Below are 24133 nucleotides of genomic sequence, written 5' to 3' on the forward strand. Positions count from 1 at the left end.
TCATTCCTCTTTTACTCCTGTCCCAGTTCACCCATCATTATCACCGGAGACCTGAAAGCAAGGCGACAAATGCAGGTCTTGTTCCGGGTGAAGAAAAGGACTCAGCATCAATTAATGATTCTCGTGCAGTTGATAGGCAAAATTCTAATCCATCTTTTTTTTCCAGCCAATCAACCAATCAATCCTCTTTGCCTATATCATCAGCCTCCAAATTTCAGTCTCTCTTTCTCGCATTCCGTCTCGTGAAGTTGATATTGCTAGTCCTCTTCCTCCTCTCTCTTCTGGCCTCACCTTCACCTTTCGCCGCTCCCCATCGCCCCTTTCATCCCTACTCAGTAACGACGCCACTAATCACTCCGCCCCTCATTACCCAGTCATCTTGCTAACCATTCCCGACCCCTACCACCATACCTCCAGCCCCATTCACCTCTGCTTCCATCCATGACACGACCTCTCTCTCTCTCTCTCTCTCTCTCTCTCTCTCACACACACACACACACACACACACACACACACACACACACACACACACACACACACACACACACACACACACACACACACACACACACACACACACACACACACACCTTTCCACTGGTCCCCCCACCTGACTTACTTTTCATTCCAACCACCCCATAAAGGAAAAGAAAAATCTCAGTTCATCCTCCCTGCCTATTCCTTTTATACACCTTTCCTACCTCTTTCCCCCTCTTTCCCTACTCCCTCCTCCTCCTCCTCCTCCTCTTCATCCTGCCAACTTCAGAGGAGGAAGGGGATGATGGATGAGGTGGAGGAGGGGAAGGGAGAGAGGGAACGAGAAAGGATGGGAGGGGATGAGGGGATGATGTGGGGGAAGGGGAAGGAAGTGGAAGAGCAATTGGAGTGAGGAAAGGGAAAAGGAAGAGGAATAAGGAAGGTGACAGGGAAGAGGAATGAGGAAGGAAAAAAGGAGGGGAAAGGGAAGAAGAGATGAACAATGGAAAGGGAAGTGAATGAGGAAGGGCATTAAGTAAGTGGAGGGTGAGGGGAAAGGGCAGGGAGGAAGAGGAAGAGGGTGTGAGGATGAAGTAGGGAAAGAGGAAGGAGATGAAGAATGGGGAAGGGGAGTGAAGAAGTGTCGGAGGGGGAGAGTGGAGGGGGGGGAGGGGAGGAGGAAGGGGAAAGGGGTGGGGGTCGTTGCTCCGGCACTGGTAATGGCGGCGTTTGGACCCCCGGGCTGACTACTAGGGGGAGTGGAGGGGAAGGGGGGCAGGAAGGGAGGAGGAAAGGAGAGAAGAGGAGGAGGAGACGATGAAAGAAGAGAAGAGGAGGAGAAAGAGAGAGACAGGATGGGGTGGTGAGTGGAGAGGAGAATTAAGGAGGAAGGAGAGGCAAAAGCAGGAAGGGAAAAGGAGAAAGAAATGAAAGGATAGGTGGAGAGGAGAGACATGGAGGAAAGGAGAGAGAATGTAAGGGAAGCAGGAAGGGAGAGGAAGTAAAGTAGGGAGGGAAAGAGGGAATATACGATAGGGAGAGAAGGAAGGAGAGAAAGGATAGGGAGACAAACTGAAGAGGTAGGTAAGAAAAGGAAGAGGAAAGAAGAGGCTAAAAACGATAATCATAGTAAATCATATGGAGAGAGAGAGAGAGAGAGAGAGAGAGAGAGAGAGAGAGAGAGAATTATATAAAGGAAAAAAAAATGCCAGAGAGGAAGAACAACAAATAAACGATAATAAGAAAAGAAAAGAATGATGACAGAGAAAAAAGAGAGGAGGAGTTAAGAAATAAGTAAGAAAATGTAAGAAAATTAAGTGGAAAGACAAACAATAGAAGGTGAAAGAGGTCATGAGAGAGAGAGAGAGAGAGAGAGAGAGAGAGAGAGAGGGGGGGGAATAAACCATAAAGATACCCTAAGACTAAGAAGGAAAGAAAGAAATAAGGAAATGGTTTGTGAGAAAGAAGAAAGGAGGGAAATGGAACAAAAGGGAGAAAGAGAGGGACAACAAAGAAAGAAGAAGAAAAGGAAGAGGAAGATTATTTAAATGGGCAATATTAGGAGGAACAAAGAAGGAAGGAAAAGAAAAAAATAAAGAAAAGTGGAAGGTGTGGCGGAAGCATGAAAGGTGAGTAAAATTAATTGGAAAGGTACACATTACAGGGTGAAAAAGGTCATAAGAGAGAGAGAGAGAGAGAGAGAGAGAGAGAGAGAGAGAGAGAGAGAGCGAAGGGACTGTTTGTGAGAAAATACGAGAGAGAAAGGTGAAGCGTTAACATCAGAGTGAGAGAGTCAGGGTTGTTGTGTGAGGATAGGGTGTGGCTTTGTGTGTGTGTGTGTGTGTGTGTGTTTGTGTGTGTGTGTGTGTGTGAGAGAGAGAGAGAGAGAGAGAGAGAGAGAGAGAGAGAGAGAGAGAGAGAGAGAGAGAGAGAGAGATTAGAGAGGGATTTTATTTTTACTATCTTTTTCTCACCGTAATAAAAGAGATATCAAAGTCGTTTCCTACCATGCATCAAAAGGCCTAGTAAAAACGATGTATTTTTTTCCATCTCATTGTGTGTGTGTGTGTGTGTGTGTGTGTGTGTGTGTGTGTGTGTGTGTGTAAGGGTGTATATCCACAAAATGATGATATATAGGTGAATAGGAGTGTGTGGACATCGGTGTAAATATCCGAGTGTGGGTGCATTTAACTTGTGTGAGCTTTTACGCGTGGAAATATAGGTATAAAGGTATGGATGTGAAGCTGTGAGTATAGCACAGAAAAAATCAGAGTATATGGATTTGTGGGGGATCAGGTGTGAGGGATAGGAGTATAAGTGTGGGTGTAGGGGTGGGTGTGAGTGAGGGTGAGAAGAAGGAAGAATGAACGAAGAAGTGAGTCTGGATGGTGTGGAAACAGACAAGAAGGTGTAAATGCACTATCAAAGAGCGATGGTGTAGATGTATGTAAGAATGAGAGTACGGGAGAAAGGATGAAAAAAATGAAGAAAGAATGACAGAAAGAAGAAGTGGACGACGATTATATAAATTTGAAGTTATAAGGGTAAGGGTGGAGTGTGACGGTGTGGGTGTGGGAGTGCAAGAGTGAGGGTGAGGGAGAAAGGGTGAGAAAGTGAGGGGTGCGGGTGAAGCCACAAAACAGACCTGTGAATATTGATATAGTCAGACTTCAGCAAAAATTTGACGAAATGTGAAAAATAATGATATGCTGTCACCTGCTCAGACAATCACTTCCTACCTACCTCCCCCCCTCCACACGTATATGTATGCATGCAGAAACACACACACACACACACACACACACACACACACACACACACACACACACACACACACACACACACACACACACACACACACACTATAACACCTACACATTATTCTTTCCCTCTATTCGTTCTATGGAGGAGAGAAGAGAAAAACGGAGATGGAAATGAAGGGAAGGGGAAAAGGAAGAGAAAGGAAGATATGGATGAAGAAGAAAGAAGTAAGAGACGAGAGAACAAATAGGCTGTAAAATAAGGAAGAAAACAGAGAAGATAAAGAATGGAAGAAAGCAGAGAAGGAAAAGAATGGAAGAGAGGAGAGAGGGAGAAGAAATGAATGGTGGGAAAAATTGGGAAGGTGGGAAGGTAAAGAAAGAAAGAAAATGAGAAATACGAGCAAGGGATGAGAGAGAGAGCAAGGCAGAAAAGAAAGATAAGTGAAAGAGGGGGGAGGGAGGAGGGAGCAAAGCAGAAGGACCACGAATGAAAGTAAAACAGACAAAAATATCGGATACAGTAAAAGAAACGTGTGTAAAACCCCAAATTATATTATAAAGAGAAACACAGACACTCCTTCCTCGCCATGAAAATGTATCAAAAAAGCCTCGAGCAAACCTGGGGAAGAACACCACCACCTATATTTTTTTCCTATATGGCGGGACTGTGATATATTGCCTACGGAAAATATATCACAAATTTTAGCTTCGAAAAAAATACATATATCATGCTCCGCGGCTCGTGGGAAAGGTTTTATGAATACGTGAACGCTCCATAAAAAATATCTAACCTTTCGTTCTATTTAACCTAGATACGATAATCCATTTGATATTGCGTCTTTTTCTCTTTTTCTTTTTGCTACCTCCAGACGATTTTATTATTATTATTTTTTTAGAGACTTTTCGAGCTGGAGGACTTATATAAAGCCTCCAGGTACTCCAAAGTTCGAGAGGCCTTTCCTGAGTTAAATAATATGGCCTGGAGACATCAAGAGTAAGATGAATAAAAAAAGAACGCCGTCATACTGAAAGCGTATAATACTTAAAGGGCTAAGTATGATGTGAAGTGATGAGGGATGTGAAGGACGAAAAATAACTTACGTGAACTGATGAACGATAGAGAAGGCGAAGAATAACTTAGTAAATTGATGAAGGATGGAAAAAAAATCGAGAAATAACTTACAAAGGTCAGTAGAGAGGACCCGCCGTGGTTAGGACATCACTCAGTCCTTTCACTGTCATATTTAACTCCTTCATCCCGAGGACATATTCGTTTTTCTTTTTTTCTTTAATGCCTTTCTTAGTTTTTCAGGACAATTTTTTTTATTCTTTGTTTCTCTTCCTTTATTCCTTTTCATACTTTATCGTGTACATTAATTTCAATCCTTTTCTCTATTGTCTTTCTTAGCTTCCATCTTATCTAGCTCAGGGGAGACCAAATGGGGCTGAGAGGGTTAGAATATTCATCGTCAATAACACTTTCAGTCCGAGAAGTGTTTTTCTATTTTATTCTCTCTTACTTCAGACGATTTCATTCAGCTATGGAGACACTACATCCGACTAAGAGGGATAAAATTGGGCACAATATTCTCACGATTTTATTCAAGCGAGAGAAAGCCTACGTAGGCAAGAAAAAAAAAAATTCACACCGTTGGCAAACTTTTAGTGAAAGTGTAGAATATTCTGAGCAGACAGAAAGATATAATAGATGCAGGGCAAGTAAATTGAGAGAGAGAGACAGAGAGAGAGAGAGAGAGAGAGAGAGAGAGAGAGAGAGAGAGAGAGAGAGAGAGAGAGAGAGAGAGAGAGAGAAAGGAGCAGAAAAAGAATAATCAATCATGAATTTTCTGAAGCCGTCAGTCATGCTTTCTCTCATGTCAACCCCTCGAGCGTCATGGTAAGTAATTGGATTTCGACTGGCAAATAAGTAGTAATCCTGAGACACCGTGGAGAGAGTGAAGGGACATGGAGGGAAGACAAAGGAATGAGAAGAAAAGAACTTCATGTAGGAGGTGAGAAGAGACGGAGAAAGAGACGCTGTTGCTGTTGTTGTGGCCCCAGGTCCATCTGACACGTGAACCCGGTTGACTACAGGCTGATGTTACCCTTCTGTTGTAGCTCACCATCCTCCTTTCGGGGGTTAGAGAGAAACTTGAGGGACGTGTGTATAAACCATGCTGTGGAGCAGGCCACTCATGTCGATGCCACCACATGAAGGCGGCCCTTTCCAATATCAAGATGAGAAGCTAAATTGAAGGAATGAAAACACTGGGGGAGACTGGAGGAGAATAGTTTAAGGAAAGAGAGGGGAAAAGAAGGAGACAGACCAGGAAGGAAAGGGACAGAAGTACAGAGAGAGAAACAGGAAAATAAATATGGATAAAAGAAAGAAAATGGAAGGAACTGGAGTGAGGAAGAAAAACCTCAGAGACAGAAAGTTAAAAGAAAAAAAATGAGATGGAAAGAAAGAGGGAAAATTCTGTGGGGATGGAAACAAAGCAGCAGTGAATGTAGAAAAAAGAAAACGATAAGGAGAGTTATCAGAAGTGTGTGTGAGGGGGGAAGGGGAGGGTGCGGGTTCGTGTGCTGCAAGGGGCGAGAAAGGAGACAGGCAAGGGTGTCGTGTGTCGTTTGCTCCCACGTTTTCATTAGTTACCCTTCACTTCACTGCACTATCATCTTTCTATGCCTACACACACACACACACACACACACACACACACACACACACACACACACACACACACACACACACACACACTTCCCCCATCTCCTTTCTCATTCCCTGCAACTCCTATATCTGTCACACACACAGACGCCCTCCTAAAGTGTATAGTACAAACACATCTGATGGTAACAAAGATTAAAATTAAAACAAAAGAACACATGCTGAGGGGGGTAAACTACCATAGAGACTTATTTATAGAGAAGGTAAGTTAAGATCAATCATGGGTGCTTGTCCGCATCTGTCTACGTCACTTCCGACCTCCATTATAACCAGCCGCAAGTGTGAGTCAGAGAACCAATAATGCCATGATGTGTTGTGTGTGTGTGTGTGTGTGTGTGTGTGTGTGTGTGTGTGTGTGTGTATATATATATACTAGAGAATGTATGATAGTGTTTAAAACAAACACCTGATAGCCTACTGCCCTCTCTCTTACTCTCATTCACACGAAAAATGATATTGATATGATGGAGAGAATGTGTGTGTGTGTGTGTGTGTGTGTGTGTGTGTGTGTGTGTGTGTGTGTGTGTGTGTGTGTGTGTGTGTGTGTGTGTGTGTGTGTGTGTGTGTGGCTACCAAGAGCGAGTGTAGGACGAAGTGTGAAAGTCTTTTACGAGTGTACGTTTGTGGTTTGTGGTCGCAGTGTGTATGTTAAGGTTGCACGAGAGCAAATGAGTCTGTGAGAGTGTGTATGTGTGTGCATGGACGTATATATGTATGCATGCGTGTGTATGTGTGTGTATATGCATGTGTATGAGTGTATGTTTAAGAGTACGGATGTGCATCTATATCAACACATTTATAAGTGTATATGTATATATACTTATGCTTATTTGATTATGAGCATTATTTATATTATGTATTTATGCATGTATGTGTATGATTGAGTTCGTGTATGTATGTATGTAGGTAGGTAGGTAGGTAGGTACGCATGTATGTGTGTAGTGGCCCCTTGTGACGTCAGGGGGCAGCACCAAACATGACCCCTTTCTCCCTATCTCGTTGGGTAAAGCTGCCCCCCCTCACCCCCCAACACACACGCACGCCCCCTTGTTCCCACGCCTCACACGGCCACGCCCTTCCGCACGCACACGCACCATATGCCCTCTGTACACACACACACACACACACACACACACACACACAATACCACTCCACACCAACAAAGGAAACATGTCAAAATTCGTCAACAAAGGCACATTCCAACGCTATACATACGCCCGCACCACAAAGCAGGTAAGTACTAAAATCGATCCCTAACAGCAGTACAAAATTACATACAGGCTACATACACTAACTTACACACAAACTACAAACAGAGACTCCCATTCAAAGGCAAATACAAAGGTTTCGTACCCTTGTGTATTATTGAAGGATGCACACAAAATCTACCCAAGTATGAATGTGTGCATACCCATTATCGCTCAGTATGCAATGTCATTACACACACACACACACACACACACACACAATTATGTAATGTGTGCACAGCCATTATCACTCAGTACGCAAGGCCAGTATACACACACACACACACACACACACACACACACACACACACACACACACACACACACACACACACACACACACACACACACACACACACACACACCATGGTCAGTCATCTGGCAGCACACGCGTCCATACCAGTCACGCCTGACGTAAGCTGCGGTAAAGCATTGTCATGATATTTTATACAACATCTAGCCACTACATAAGAATATTTATTTATTTATTTATTTATTTATGCAGTCAGTCAGTTCGTTACAAATTTAGTGATATACAGAGGGTGTAAACTGTGCCGAACATACGGAGATTATATCGGGGCTAATTTTGAGTGTGAATTCCTTTATGAACACAGGCCTATGTCTCAGTCATAAGGAAGCTCCAGTTGCATATAACATGGGCGAAAATGATCTCCCTCACGATTCGTCTATAAGGTGATCAGTAAATGTAGCAATGTAATGGTTGAGAATCGGACTTATGTTGAAGAAGGTATTATTGCATTATATTAGCCTAAGAATAACCTGATATATGACAAATTTTAAAATAGGAACTAATAATGATAATGATAATAATAATAATAATAATAATAATAATAATAATAATAATAGGCATTCTGTAATATACGTCCAATCATTGCCATATAGATCAACTTTACATTTTCCTTGGAAGGGCTACATTTTGCTGACTCTGGTATCTTTCGTCCCCTCCCCCCTCTTATTTTCTTTCCTTCATAAAAATAATAAATCATGACAGAGCAGCAGCGATGACTGGAACAATGTCAGCAATATCGACATCAAAATAATTCTCTTTGACGATTCGCGAGTCATTGTTTAGCCGCATTGACAGTTACCGATGTGTTCTGACCTCCTGGCTGCTTGTTGGAGAAAGATATCATCCCATTTTTCCTAACCTCACGAGCAGCGTAAGGTCCTGGGGCTAGGTTACTCAGTCCTGATGTTAAAGGCGAAGTTGACCAGCCTCGTTAACCCCTGAGAGGTATTATGTGAGCACTAAGCCTCAACCACGTCTCTGCTAGTGACCGATAGACATATATGCTCTTGCTCTCAAAGTTGAAGTCCCATCGATGTCAGATACACACACACACACACACACACACACACACACACACACACACACACACACACACTGATCTTGGAAGGGGCAAGACTTGTTTCTGAGGCTCTGTTGGGAGTCGCCAGGGTCAGCTGTTGACCTCTTAACTCCCCCCCCTCCCCTCCCTTCTCCAAGTCCTCCCCTCCCTCAAGCTGGACTCTTGCACCAACACTGTACGCACGGACTCAATCTCTCTCTCTCTCTCGCTCGCTCGCGCGCGCGCGCGCGCACACGCGCACACACACACACACACACACACACACACACACACACACACACACACACACACACACACACACACACACACACACACACACACACACACACACACACACACGAAACAGCAAACACTAAGGCATATGTTCGTTCACTTAAATATTTCAGTTCCTCCTCATCGATTTATTTACCACATTAATATCCTCCTATATGTAAGTGAGATGGAGGGGGGAAGGGAAGGAAGAGACCGAAGATGAGACGGAGAGATAAGGTGGAATGGAGAGAAGGCAGCCTGATGGTGGAAGGCAGGTGACACGGAGACAAGGTATAGAAAAGTTAAGTATGACGTAAAAGTGTAACGAAATACGAGCATAAGACATGGATAGTAAAGATAACCATGGCTTCCAAAATCTTATCATTGCAGAAAAGGAGACTTGAAATGTGAATGCCTGTTTACATCTTGTTCGTATTTTGGCAACAGTATTACAGGGATATTTTGTCCTTTTTAAATGATGCTTTTCCTCTCTCATCCCCGCATAGCTGTCTCTTTGTTTACGCACTTACTGACATTTGCTTAAAAAAAAATCTACGTACTGCATCTCTCTCTCTCTCTCTCCAGAATTACTTCTTACTGTCCTGCTGACATCTCTAAACAGTCTTAGGGCAGATTTTTCATACACAATACAGTCCTGTTCCTGCAAAGGATCACTACTTACTGTATTGTCGAGATCTTACTAACGGTATTCTGGCTAAATTCCATATGCCTTCATAGGATCTTTATTTACTGTCCTGGTGAAGCCTATCTAATCGCCTTATGAAGGCAATTACAGGTCTTTATAAAGATCATCTGTCTGTCTGTTTGTCTCCATAGTCATTTTACATACAATGTTAAATTTGTATTATAATTTATTCTGTTGGTGCATCATTCTTCCGTCATTTTCATATGCAGCAGTAGTAGTAGTTAAGCAATAAGCAACTCAATGACGTCATGACAAAGGATTTCGCCTACTGTATATTGAGTGACCATATTGTGACATCACGAAGCCATGTGCTAATTGCTTTGGTCCATACAATGCTACAAGTCGCTAATATGCTTCCAGGATTGAAGCGTCTGGCTATACTGTATATAAATAGAGTTTACTAACGCAAACTATCCCAAAAAGTGAAAAACCATATGTACCATAACATGAGAATATTAAGCTCCAATAAGCAAAATTAATCGCTAAGGAAGAGGTGCAACAAACCCGCACCAAAGGGAATACAACCCACAATGTACCAAAGTATTTATAAACCGGTAGTTCTTTTACTTTCACTTGGCCAAGATTTTCGTCATTTTACAGTTTATTTCTCGTAGTTCAGTTGTAGAATGCGATAATGCTACGGGTCTACATCCTTTCCACAGCACTTGTTCGTGACTAGGACAGATGGCCATTTTACCAACCCACCTGCTACATTCACGGGCTTCCTCACCACACCTCCAGTTCATTCATTTACACTAGGTGTATTGTTTTGAGTTTTTGCTGTTTATTTCGCGTAGTTCAGTGACAGAAAAAGACAATACTGTGACTCAATATCCTCTCCATCATAACACTTATTCGTGGCATCAGATTGTAATATAAATCTCGTTTCACCTCAACACTCAAGATGGAATGGTGGTAATTTTAGGCCAATATAAAGTGAAAAGACTATAGTTTAAATACATTCCCGTGTACTCATACGCCTGCCACATTCACGGGCCTCCTCACCACCGCATCAGTGAAGGGAGAGTCACGAGGGGAGGGAAGATCCGACGCTCCTCCAACGCCAGTGAAATTCCTGACAAAAAACAGGTGGAATCTCAAAGGGAATGATTCAGCGCGCCTACACGAGCCAGCCGGGAGGAGAAAGGCAGGGGAAAAAATAAAGTGAGATGAAAAAAAAAAAAAAAAGTAACGAAAGAAAGAAAATAGGAGCTTTGTGAGTTAACCCACTGCATACCATGATTTCCTTTTCTTATTATTTATTTTTGCTGTTATCAGATGTTCTTATTCAGCACAGAAGAGACACTCAGTATTTAAGGCATTAACGAAGGGTAGATCTGACCCCTCCAGTTCGAAAAATCTATCCCAAGGAGAACAGAGACATTAAGAATTAGATAAAAATTACATTCTTTGGCTGAAAGGATAAATGACGATAGATTCTGACTCTTTCACTGCGAGATTCCCCCTAAGTTGAATCTAATCTACTGACGGTATCGAGAAAAATAACATCGCACTTCAGGAATTAATGCGTAAAATTTAACGTAATGTCTGAGGGCAATGTATAAAGGATGGAGGTTGGGATGTACTCAAGGAACACTTATATGAGTTGAAAAATGTACTGACTAGATACGAGAAAAGTCGGGAAGGATGAGAGGTGTGACAGGGAGAATGGGGGAAGCATGGAAGAAGGAACCCTATGCTGTGGGTGAGACTGAAAAAAGAAAAAAATGGCAACAGATACAGCATTACAGAGGGGAAGAGAGGAATGAGAAACCAGCAAAAAAATAAAAATAATAATAATAATAATAATAATAAATAAGGAAACTGCGTGAGGGAGACAAGACGAGTGAGAAAAGGTTGTGAGGGTAAGAAGACAGTAGAGTAAAGGTAAGGAGAATAAGGAGTGGGGGAGAGTGTAGGAGAGGGTGAGGGCGGTAGTGAGAATAAGACGTGGGGACAAAGAAAATAAGAGGAGGGCAAGGAGTGTAAGAATGGGACAGGTAAAGCGTAGTGGCAAGTTATTGTGAAAAAGAGTGTGTGAGAAGATCAAACGAGTGAGAGGAGGGCAATGAGACTGAGACGAAGGAACAGGGAAAGTGTAGAAGAGTGTGTAATAAGACAGAAGAGAGAATGAGAGGAAAGCAAGAGGAGGGTTATAACAGCAAGAAGAAAAGAGAGTGAGAGGAAAGGAGAGTGGTAGGAAGGGAGAGTGATAGGAAGACACATGAGAGGGGGGCAAAGAAATTCCCAGGATAAACCAAGAGTGGAGGGACAGGTGAGGGCGGGGAGGGGGACGCCCTGGTCGACCTTTGACATTACCGTGGGTGTCTAGGCTCACAAACAACACTAGGCTGATCTTCAGGAGCCCTATGCATAAACTCTCACAAGCTTAAGTAGTGTATAAGACATGTAAGTCGATTTGTGTGTAAGCTTATCTTCACTCATGGGTAGTATTTATAAACTCTCAAACCTTAAGCTGTGTATAAGAACGTTTGCACATGCGTTTCGCTTCACTATTACAGCTAGCAAATACTTCACAGTCAAAAGAGTGTGAATATTAAAGTGACAAAATGCAGTAAAATAAACAGATACGAAATAAAGAAAAATAAGATAGAATGAATTAAAATAGAGCTATTATAATGGTTAAATGCTACGTAGATCTATTTATCCAGCAAACTGGTTAGGATCCTTGATGAACACTTGCCCAGTAGAGCAAGAAATCCGCCACCCAACCAACCAACACACAATCATGTTCACCTCTCCTCACAAATACTCGTCTCTGTTTTCTAGTTTTCGCTGCCCATTTAACGACCCCGCCTGAGTACTTTCCTAACTGTTCGCCTGGTCGTTTGTGTCCTCTTTTGTTACTTGTTATATGATGTTTCTCGTGTTATATTATCGGCGTTAAGATATCATGGGGAAGGGAGAAAGAAAATAATGTTTGTTTTATAATACCGGTGTTAAAAGACTCATATGGATTGGGGGGGGGGAGGAGAACGCCAGCCACGTATTCCCTGCACGTCCTAATTTTACATTAAACAGACAGATTGATTTGACTGACTGACTGACTGATAGATATGGATAGATAGACAGATAAAGAAATAAGCAGATAGATCCAAAGATATAGCCAGGCACCTCAATCCCGGAATGGGTGGCCACAAACGAAGTAATGGATAACAGACAGATAAAATGACAGACTGAAAGATAATGTCTATTCTGCAGAAGGATTACACACAGGGGAAATTACAACAGCAGAGATTAGTTCCGTGAGAGAGAGTGAAGGGCCAAGTAACGAAGTAGAGGCCCAAGTAAGGAAAGGCTGCGTGTATTTCGTCACTAAGGGAGGCTGTGGAGTCTGACACGGGTTTTCTTCACGACGTCTGAGCGTGTGTGGAGGAGGAAGAGGGAAAGTCACCAAAGTAGAGGTGAGATAAGGTGAAAGTCCCATGTAAGGCAGGCCATGACTGTGCTGGGAACTGACAATGTGAAGTGATCTCTGGGATGCTTCAACACTTGCCTAACAACGCCTTTACGATGACGCTTTCGTTACCTTGTAGATTACCAACACATCTAGTAACTCAACAACATCTGACCAAAGTGAGATTATGAAATTATATGAGAGACAATAACCACTACCATTCTTTCACGCTTTCCTATACATTAGTGGCCTGGATAGGAGTCAGACGCATGCAAGGGAACACAAGAATCAAGAATAAAGCCATCAATACAGTACTCGTTTCACTCAGTCCTTTGAAAGTTTCGGCTCTATGGAACGTCAAAATTCCTGAATATTCTAAGCAGCAAAGCACAGCATCATCAAAGCAATACTAAACAGCGGGGAGATGGCGTCAAAGCAAGACATTTGGTGATTTATTAGGCCCATTATATCAAACACTTGGTTGTTGTTGAACCACTGCCAGGTCGAGCGTCGAAGGCGTGGTATCTCAAACTGCCTATTTCTCTGTGTCCCTACCTCTTTACGGATTGCTGTAAAACGAACACAAAGCGACCGCCAGAATTCCTGCTAGTGTTTTGCTTAATCACCGTTAAAGCAAGTTATAAAAGCGTAAAAAGCACCTCTTTATCACCAAGCTGAAGAGACACGCACAGATATCTAATGACATGAAGTTTGGCCACGCTGTTAATATGGCTGGACAGGACGCCAAAAAATACCCGTGTGAGGCTAACTTTTATCGGGTATTTTTTTGCGTGGCTGGCGAGGGGGGCGGGTAGATACTGTTACAGCTCAAGGACTCAGCGGCTGGGAGCTACACCTGCCGCTAGAATGCTGATTATCTCTAAGTGGACGCTGGGGCAAGACGCTGGTGATGCTGGGTGCTGTGCAGAGCTGGTTCACAGTCGTTCACAGCATTTTCTGTTCCTTGGGCATTTCCAGAAACATTTAGACTTCATAAGCTCGCTAGTATATATGACTGCAACGACGGAATAGTAGGCTAATCATCATCATCATCATCATCATCATCATCATTGCCTTATTCAACTATATAATGATGAGAAAGGTATGTGTCCAAAAAGTAAGGAGAGAAAAAGCATTATAGTATCAATGTAGTATCAACATCAGTGTAAATACCTGTGTGCTTAGCGAGGTGTAGTGTAGTGTATTGTACCGAGCAGCCAGCAACTGATACCATAATAGCGAAGTGTGGCAGGGGTGTAGTGTATGTGGTGTAGTGTAAGAAGTTTGGTGTGGTGTGGCGTGATGTGGTGTGGTGTGGAATGGGTAATATGCTATGGTGTCGTGTGGGGAGTATGTGGTTTTAGTGTGGTGTAGGCAGTGTCATGTGGTGTGGATAGTGTTGTGTGGAGAGGGTAGTGTGGTGTGGTGTGGTGTGACAGGGGTATAATGCAGTGTAGGTTGCTGCTTCTGTGTGGCGGTGAAGGCCGGGTAATGAGAGAGACTACCAAAATTTAGTGCCTGCCGGGAGATACGTACAGCTCTGGACAAGATTATCGTTCCACTTTTTAGTCAAGCAATTATGAACCTCTCATACAATATTCTTAAAAGTCTGTTGGGCTCCGTATATCGCATCGTTGGATTTCTGAAGTCATTGTTCACTATCTTGTTATTTATCGTTATCGAGTGGATCAGTATTTATGTTCGCAGCTGTCCAAGCAGGTGAGAGTGGTGTAGGAAGGGGGAGGGGAGGGAGACTCACCATGTAGGGAAGATGGTTGGCGAGGAAACACAGCGAGGCTACAGCCTAGGTTATCATCATCATCATTATCATCATCATCATTCTGTCCTCTTTTCCTACCTACTTAAGGATGGTATAGAAAGCAAGAAAAGAGAGAGAGACTGAAAGGTAAGAAGTGGAGGACGAGGGGGAGGGAAAGCTACTCACCATTTAGGGCATATGGCTGGCAAGGAAACACAGCACCACCACAGCCTGGGTATCAGCATCATCATCATCATCCTGACCTGTTTTCCCACCTAAAGATGGGGTGAGAAAGGGTTCAGAAAGCAAGGAAAGAAGATAGTGGAAGAGGGGAGGCAGGACACTCACCATGTAGGGCAGATGGTTGGCGAGGAAACATAACCCGGCCACAGCTAGAGTTGTGCCCCACCGAAAATCAGTCGCGGGGGTGCGGGCCATCCCACCCGATCTGTTCACTCCCACACCCTTGTGTACCCGGCCTGGTAGCGCTGGTGGGGGCCTGTGTGGCGGCGGCGGCGGTGGAGGCACCAGGTCGGAGGTGGATGATGCCCCCTGCAGTGCACCGTGACCCCCGCCTAGCCGCCCAGAGGAGGCGTTAGAGGAGGTCGTGGAGGCCGAGGAAGCAGCTGCATGGAGAGGCTTACCCCCCTGCCGCCCCCCGCTGGAACTGGTGGAGGAGGTGGTGGCCGTGATGGGGGCTAAGTCTGAATTTGGAGGGGAGGGGTGGCTGCATCCCCGCCCTGCCTGCACCACCCCTACACTCACCCCACCTGCAACAATCAGTAGGCCGTACACACTCAGCACGAACAGGGAAAGGCGCACGTGTAGGGCATGAGGCATGAAGGAACAATGTTCGAAGGTGTCTGGTACGTTAGAGGGGCGTGCCAATATCGCCGCAACGCCGACCAAGGCAGCTATGGTGGCGAGAACGGCCAGGTGGTAGCGGATCTGATGACGCCGAACACTGAACCTGTACTTGTATGGCCACTGGCTGGTGAGGGCGCGGTCCACCAGCAAGGAAGCCACCGTGGCCGCCTGCAGTGTCCGTGTGGCGCTCAGGCTCCACACGAAGACACCGCAGGCAGCCGCAGACTCTGGCCTCATGAGGCTGAGCAAGGCGTAGGCAAAGACTTGCAGAGCCATGAGTAACTCCTGCACGAACACCGCCAGCAGGAAGAGATCGACGGATCGCCACTGTCTGCGGTACGAATGGAACACCCCCAGCACCCAGGCACACAGCAGGAAGATGAGGGGTGCGGCGGCCGACAGCCCGATCCAGCTGTAGGTGATGGCCCGCATGGTGAGGTGAGGTGAGGCTGGGTCAGCGCGGTCACCGGCACCACCACGCAGCCCCCTCCTCCATTTTGACCCTCCCCACGCCGCCTCACGCCGCCATATTGCCGCACCAGCAGCTCCTCCACTCCACACTGCCTCACGCGATCCACCTCTGCAACACAAAGCACGAAGGTCAGCATGGTCACACTTGCTCATTCGCACACTAAGCACTACCATACAGTAGTAAATTGTAGCCTGCTAATCCTTCATTTGTATTATCTGCTTATAGATAAATTATATTCCCTATCTAATACCTTTTTATCTACTCCATCTTTCTATCTTTTTATCTATTGTATCCTTCTTTCTACCCTTTTTGCTATACATGCCTAATCCCAGTCATCATCATTATCATCATTATTACTCTGGTGTGGCATGAGAGTGAAAACTTTGGAGTAAGAGCAATGGAAATTAAATTCTTCAGCAATGACTAAGGAATGCGTACAGGAGTGTACACAACAGATAAAGTAAAAAAAAAAAAAAAAACCGAGACCCGCAAAAACTGTGGACTAAGGATGTCTGTTTTGGGTAGAAGAAATTGCTCTTACACAGGACAGTTAGGTGGAGAAAAGGGTGTAAACAAGGAGGTGAATGAGGTGTATGAGCACGTTTGGAGATAGCAGGAGGTATGGTAGGTCAACAAGAAAGTAGATTTATAAATTTGAACAAGTGTCTGAGAACATGAGGTTACGAAATTAACAAGAGACCGAGCTGACTGGTTGAAGTAAATCTGTGTATGGGGAACGTATGACAAAGATTTGGCATCTCTTTTTAACATGATACTCAGTAAATTAACTCTATCTGGCAAATTACTGTGAAGCTCTCCTACAGAAAACACTGTTATTAGATGGAGCCAGGAAATCAGGGGCTTGAATGGTATGAGAATAGTCGTGTGGTGCGTTTCATCGGTATTTTGTTGATAGTTCTCCTGCTTACATATTTTTCTTCTTAATTCTTTTCTGAATCCGACTTCACCCCATATTTAAGTGGGAAAAGGCAGAAGGATGTTGATGATGATATATGTAAGTAAAGAGGCAAGAGAGACCGTGAAACAGGAAGACACAGAGAAAAAGGTGGAGTAAGGCGAAGGTAGGAAGGTCATGGGGGAAGAGGGGAAGGGAAAAAGGTAAAGTTAAATGAGGGGCGAGGAGGCAATGGGAGAGAGACGAGTGAAGTGATGAAAGTGAGGGGAAGGAAAATGAGGTGAAGAGAGGAAGATAAGAAAAAGGAAAGTGAGGCGAGGTGAGGGGAAGTAAAGGGAGGTGAAGAAGCCGCCAAGAGCTGGATTCCGTCACGTTACCCCCACAAGGCCAAGACAGCGATCACCCTCGAAACTGTCAAGGCTTCACAATTTACAGGCCCGTTACTAAAGATTGTCACCTGCCTGCCCTCACTCTCACGTAGCTAGGGGAAGGAAGGGCGCGACTTTTACACACGGGAGAAATGGGGGAAAATAAGACACTGAAGGTTATTTTACGTAACGGTGCGTGGCTGTGTAAGATATGAAGGGGATGAGGAAGCCCACAATACTGACGGAGAGTTTATTATTGACGGCTAAATCTATCCTCTTCAGTTCGTAAGTATTCCACCACAGCTATATAAAATCGACTGGCAAGAGCAAGAATAAATTAATACACCATTAGACTGAAAGGAATAAATGGCAGACGAAGACTTAATTCTTAACATTTCAGACAAGAACCGTCGTCCTTCTCAGTGGATCAACAAGAGTCACACGGAGGAGGGTAACAGCTGCGGCTTGATAATGTCTAGAAAGAAATTTTTGTCTGCCATGCACTAATTATCACGTTATTGAGAGAAAGTGAGTGAGGGAAAAGCGCGTTCAAATTTACAGACAGCAAGGACGAGATAAATGGACCGAGTAATGAAGAGTCAAAATATCACCGGGGAGAAATCAAACCAACTTCCACGCCACATCTCCCCGCCTCCCACAACAAAGGAGCCAGATCCAACAAAGCACAGAAAGCAGGTCTCCACACACGGCCGCCCCATATGCAGTTGCTGGCTCCGATGACTCTCTTTAGTGCTCCCTGGCGGAAACTCTGGAAATTAACGAAGCCTCGATGTGACATGTAGGTGGGTTTGGTGGGAGGGTGTCACGGTGGGTACCCATTGTTTAGCCTAGTCACCTCTATATTAGTTATTTTTGTGACCGTGATTAGTAACATCATTAGGCTACTGTTGCTGCTTCTCTTATTCTTCAACTCTTGTTTTTTTAAATCTTCCTTTCCTTGCTCCTCCTCCTCCTATTATTCCTACTAGTATTACGCACTATTACTACTACTGCTACTGTTATACTAAGTAGTAGTAGGAGTAGTAGTTATAATCCTCTCTTCCTCCAGCATCATCTAATCACACGGCTACACAAATGAGGAAAATATTGTTGACCCACGATGCTTCTTTCACCTGCTCAGAGAAAGTACAATTTTATCTCTGACCCAGTTATGGAACGTGAAGAAAAACATTACTAACATCTCATCGTTTCCTTTCTTTCCCACCCATACCAAAGTCTTGCTCCCTTCCTACCAGCTATGAAGCAAAATTAGTAATGACAGAATACTTAATGCCATTAGTACTTATTAATGTTTACGATAATGCGTTGGTTAATCTATGGATGATAAATATAACAATGGAGTTGAAGGTTCATGTTGATCATGCCTCACATTTTCAGATTCTTATATGCTCCAGTTGCATATGTCAGGCTACCATTTAGTTTACACACACACACACACACACACACACACACACACACACACACACACACACACACACACACACACACACACACACACACACACACACACACACACACACACACACACACACACACACACACACACACACACACACACACACACACACACACACACACACACACACACACACACACACACACACACACACACACACACACACACACACACACACACACACACACACACACACACACACACACACACACACACACACACACACACACACACACACACACACACACACACACACACACACACACACACACACACACACACACACACACACACACACACACACACACACACACACACACACACACACACACACACACACACACACACACACACACACACACACACACACACACACACACACACACACACACACACACACACACACACACACACACACACACACACACACACACACACACACACACACACACACACACACACACACACACACACACACACACACACACACACACACACACACACACACACACACACACACACACACACACACACACACACACACACACACACACACACACACACACACACACACACACACACACACACACACACACACACACACACACACACACACACACACACACACACACACACACACACACACACACACACACACACACACACACACACACACACACACACACACACACACACACACACACACACACACACACACACACACACACACACACACACACACACACACACACACACACACACACACACACACACACACACACACACACACACACACACACACACACACACACACACACACACACACACACACACACACACACACACACACACACACACACACACACACACACACACACACACACACACACACACACACACACACACACACACACACACACACACACACACACACACACACACACACACACACACACACTTTCCCCTCCCCCTTATACACACACTCCTCCCAACACACACACACACACACTCCCCCACACAGACACAGAAACTCCTCCACAGCCTCCTCTTCCCCACCAGACTCCTCACACCCCCGCGACCCATCACGTCCGCACAGGTCAATTACACCGCCACCCCGTCAAACCCCTCCCGCCCTGCACGCCTCTAATTGCTGGTTCCTTGGTTGCCGAATTACCATCTTCCAGGCGAAATGAGACCTAAATTCCACGAGCTGAATTAGGCCCGGGAAATTTGGCTGAAATAGTTAGGCATAGTTTAGAGTAGTTTGTTGAGTAGTTTGAAGAGTAGTTCATGAAAGAGTTCGTTTTCTCATTGGATCTGGAATTTCATAACTCCTCTTCCTTAGCGATTTATTCTGAGCATTTGATTGTCGTGTATTTTTTTTATGTTGTTGATTCATCTTATGTCTATATCGAAACGACGTAAAGAGCCTACATGATAGTGCTGAAAAGTAATATGCAACATTTATTGTAGAGAAAGAGGTGTTTTGAAGCCTCCTATGCAATCTCGAATATGGCTTTCGATATTACAGTAATAGGTGTAATATGCAAAATAAATCGTTGAGAGGAGGCGCTAAGAATCCTCCCATGCCACCTAGAAAGAAGCCTCCTATGCCACCTACAAGAAGCCTCCTATGCCACCTACAAGAAGCCTCCTATGACACCTTGAAAAAAACTCCCATGCCACCTAGAAAGAAGCCTCCTATGCCATTTAGAAAGAAGCCTCCTATGCCACCTAGAAGAAGCCTCCTATGCCACCTAGAAGAAGCCTCCTATGCCACCTAGAAGAAGCGTCCATTGCCACCCACAGGGAAGCCTTCTATGCCACTTAGAAAGAAGCCTCCTATGCCACTTAGAAAGAAGCCTTCTATGCCACTTAGAAAGAAGCCTTCTATGCCACCTAGAAAAAGCCTCCTATGCCACCTAGAACACCTACCAAGCTCTAAGACAAGAGCAAATTTGTGAGTCGTTCCGAGGGCTGGCGGGGCGTGTGCGGGTTATCATCAGTGACGCAATAACAGAGTTTGGGATACTTTCACCCGTGCTTGGCATCAGCCCGGAAAGGAGTGGCTAAAATGACGGTGCGCTGAGGCTGATGACCGAGTTAGGGAGAAGCCAGTCGTGAGGGAATGTGAGAGGTTTAGTAGAGTTAGGGAGAAGCCAGTCGTGACGGAGAGTGAGAGGTTTAGTAGAGTTAGGGAGAAGCCAGTCGTGAGGGAGGGTTGGGAAAGAGAGGGAGCTGGGAGTCATTATTTGTGAGGAAGAGTAAGGAAATAATTAGGAAGTTAGGGTTAGTTGGAATTTGGAAGAGTTAGGGAGGGTTAGGGAGAATGAGGGGAAACCAGTTATGAGTCAGAATTAGGAGAGAGTTAAGAAGAGTTAGGAGAGACATATGTAGGGTTGGGGAAAGTTAGAAATGAGCCACTAAGACTCAGGAGATAGAAGAGTTAGGGAGAAACTAGTCTTTAGGGAGAACTATAGAATTAGGCGAGGGTTAGGGAGAGTTAGAAAGAAACCACCTGTGAAGGAGAGTCGACAACGAGCAGTGGTGGTAGATGTTTTCTTGTACACACACACACACACACACACACACACACACACACACACACACACACACACACACACACACACACACACACACACACACACACACACACACACACACACACACACACACACACACACACACACACACACACACACACACACACACACACACACACACACACACACACACACACACACACACACACACACACACACACACACACACACACACACACACACACACACACACACACACACACACACACACACACACACACACACACACACACACACACACACACACACACACACACACACACACACACACACACACACACACACACACACACACACACACACACACACACACACACACACACACACACACACACACACACACACACACACACACACACACACACACACACACACACACACACACACACACACACACACACACACACACACACACACACACACACACACACACACACACACACACACACACACACACACACACACACACACACACACACACACACACACACACACACACACACACACACACACACACACACACACACACACACACACACACACACACACACACACACACACACACACACACACACACACACACACACACACACACACACACACACACACACACACACACACACACACACACACACACACACACACACACACACACACACACACACACACACACACACACACACACACACACACACACACACACACACACACACACACACACACACACACACACACACACACACATTTCCACTGCTCACAAGAACACCGTCAATGTGCTGCGTAATGTGAGGGGAAAATGACTGGTGGCAGAAGACAGGTGTATATCATGAGGCGGGGAAAGTCTCTGGGGGAGTGTTAGTGGTTCCGCCAATAAGTCAAGCTCTTGTTCCTTCAGAAAATGGAGGACTGCAGAAAACACTAAACTAACAAGCCACATCTACGCAGGCAGATATTAACAAAGGAAGTGTTGATTTCTTAGCGATGAAAAATGAGGCTGTGAAAGAATGGAGGCTTTTATACTTTTCCCTTCTTTTTGGTAGGTGAGAGCCTCTATCATCCATTCACTCGATACAGCGCGGCCTTTAAGTAACTACAGTGACAGATAAGCTTTTGGTGTCTTTAACTCAGGACACCATTTAATACGACAGTGGTTACCGAACAGTACTGGCAATTAATAGAACACAAATGGTCTAATGCGTTAAGGCGCTAAGACCGAACATGACCAAGGGCTGGATAGTGCCTGGTCACTCTCCACTGACGTCTGAATTGAGAGCCTAGTCAAGGCCCCTACGTTCCTGATGGAGCAATATAGGCTGAACCATTAGAAAGTTTCCAACGAGCTATCGGCGATCACCTGACCAAATACGTGTCTTTGTTGCAGCCGTCGCGATATGAGAGATGGGCCTTGTCTTCTCGGGTGATTGTGTATGTGTGAAGTGACGCCCCAAGGACTGCGGCCGGGGTGCTGGAGACCCACCCCCGCAGCCTTGAGTCAAGCAGGGGTTAGGGTGGAATCTGAAATACACTGAAATGTAAATCCATTTTTTTTTTCCCACAGCTCTCGTAAGGCAAACCACATGGACCAGTTTTTCTTCTTCCAATTGTATATTTCATATATATATATATAACTTGTTGCAAATTTCACGAAACTTTAACCTTGAAGTGAACTCTGGTTTTCCAAATTCATACATGTAATATTCACAATCTAATTTGTATATAACACGTTGTTCGAGCTAATTTTGCTATATACTGGCATACCGAAAACAAAATGTCACATGATATTTGGAAGAGAAAAATTGGCTTTGAGATACGTCGTGCCAAACATTACTGTGATGATAAGCAACCACACAAAAATACAGACCATGTGTTTCCCTGTGACTGATTCCGTTCTTGACACTCGATAACCTTCCCTGTGACTACTTCCCCTTATTTTCCATTTCCTTCCGTCATCGTAGTGTCCTTCCAAGGCTCTCACATACTCCCTCAGACCCTCAAGTACTCCCTCCATCCCTTATATCCCATCTCATATGCTCCTTCTGACCTCACACACCCCATCTCACTTACTCGCTGTGCCTCCCATCCCCCACACCTCTCTCACATACTCACATATTACTCTCACACTCTATTCCAAATACGCCTTCATCAGTCACACACCCATCCTCACACCCGCCTCTTCCTTCCTTAATACATATACACCCTTTTCACATACTTCTTTTCCACCCATACACCTTCCATACATTCCTTTCATCCTTCACACCCCTTGTCATAGCTACACTTTCTTCACATACACCTTACATTCCTCAGTAGCTACTATATAATCGAAAAAAAAAAACATTAGGAGATGATTCTAAATTCAAAAGATCAGGTGGTTGAGCTTTTGTAGGCATTTATGTTACTAGCGGTGGCAGTTGAAGATATAGGGGACGTACGAGGACTGTCAGACCTCAGTGAACGCATTGTCTAGTCTATGACCAGTCGGATACATGCAAATAAACTCTGCAATCATTGGTGGATGACAATTTGACAGTTACTGAGACAAAAATATGTGTAGCAATACAGATAGATAGACAGACAGATCGATTGATAGATGGATGCAGAGAGACAGACAGGCAGGTAGAGAAACAACACCAGTTCCTCAGACTACAAACTTCCTTTCTAATTCCAGTCGCACTCACCTCATGCAGCCGCAGTAGCAAGTGTCAACGTGCAAC

The 24133-nt window shown here is 44.6% G+C and overlaps 1 protein-coding gene across 1 annotated transcript in view; it reads right to left on the minus strand.

The window, feature by feature from the left end:
- The window catches only part of LOC145401378 (uncharacterized), a 127757-nt gene extending 111739 nt beyond the window's left edge, over window positions 1-16018 (minus strand). The window contains exon 1 of the mRNA XM_080273709.1: window positions 15068-16018. Within this exon, the coding sequence (XP_080129835.1) occupies window positions 15068-16018 (951 nt within the window). The remainder of the gene's footprint in view (window positions 1-15067) is intronic.
- Window positions 16019-24133: the final 8115 nt, after the last annotated feature.

Source organism: Coenobita brevimanus, chromosome 55 (genome assembly GCF_032717465.1).
Source record: "Coenobita brevimanus isolate Jiangsu-jjx chromosome 55, ASM3271746v2, whole genome shotgun sequence".
Lineage (NCBI taxonomy): Eukaryota > Metazoa > Arthropoda > Malacostraca > Decapoda > Coenobitidae > Coenobita > Coenobita brevimanus.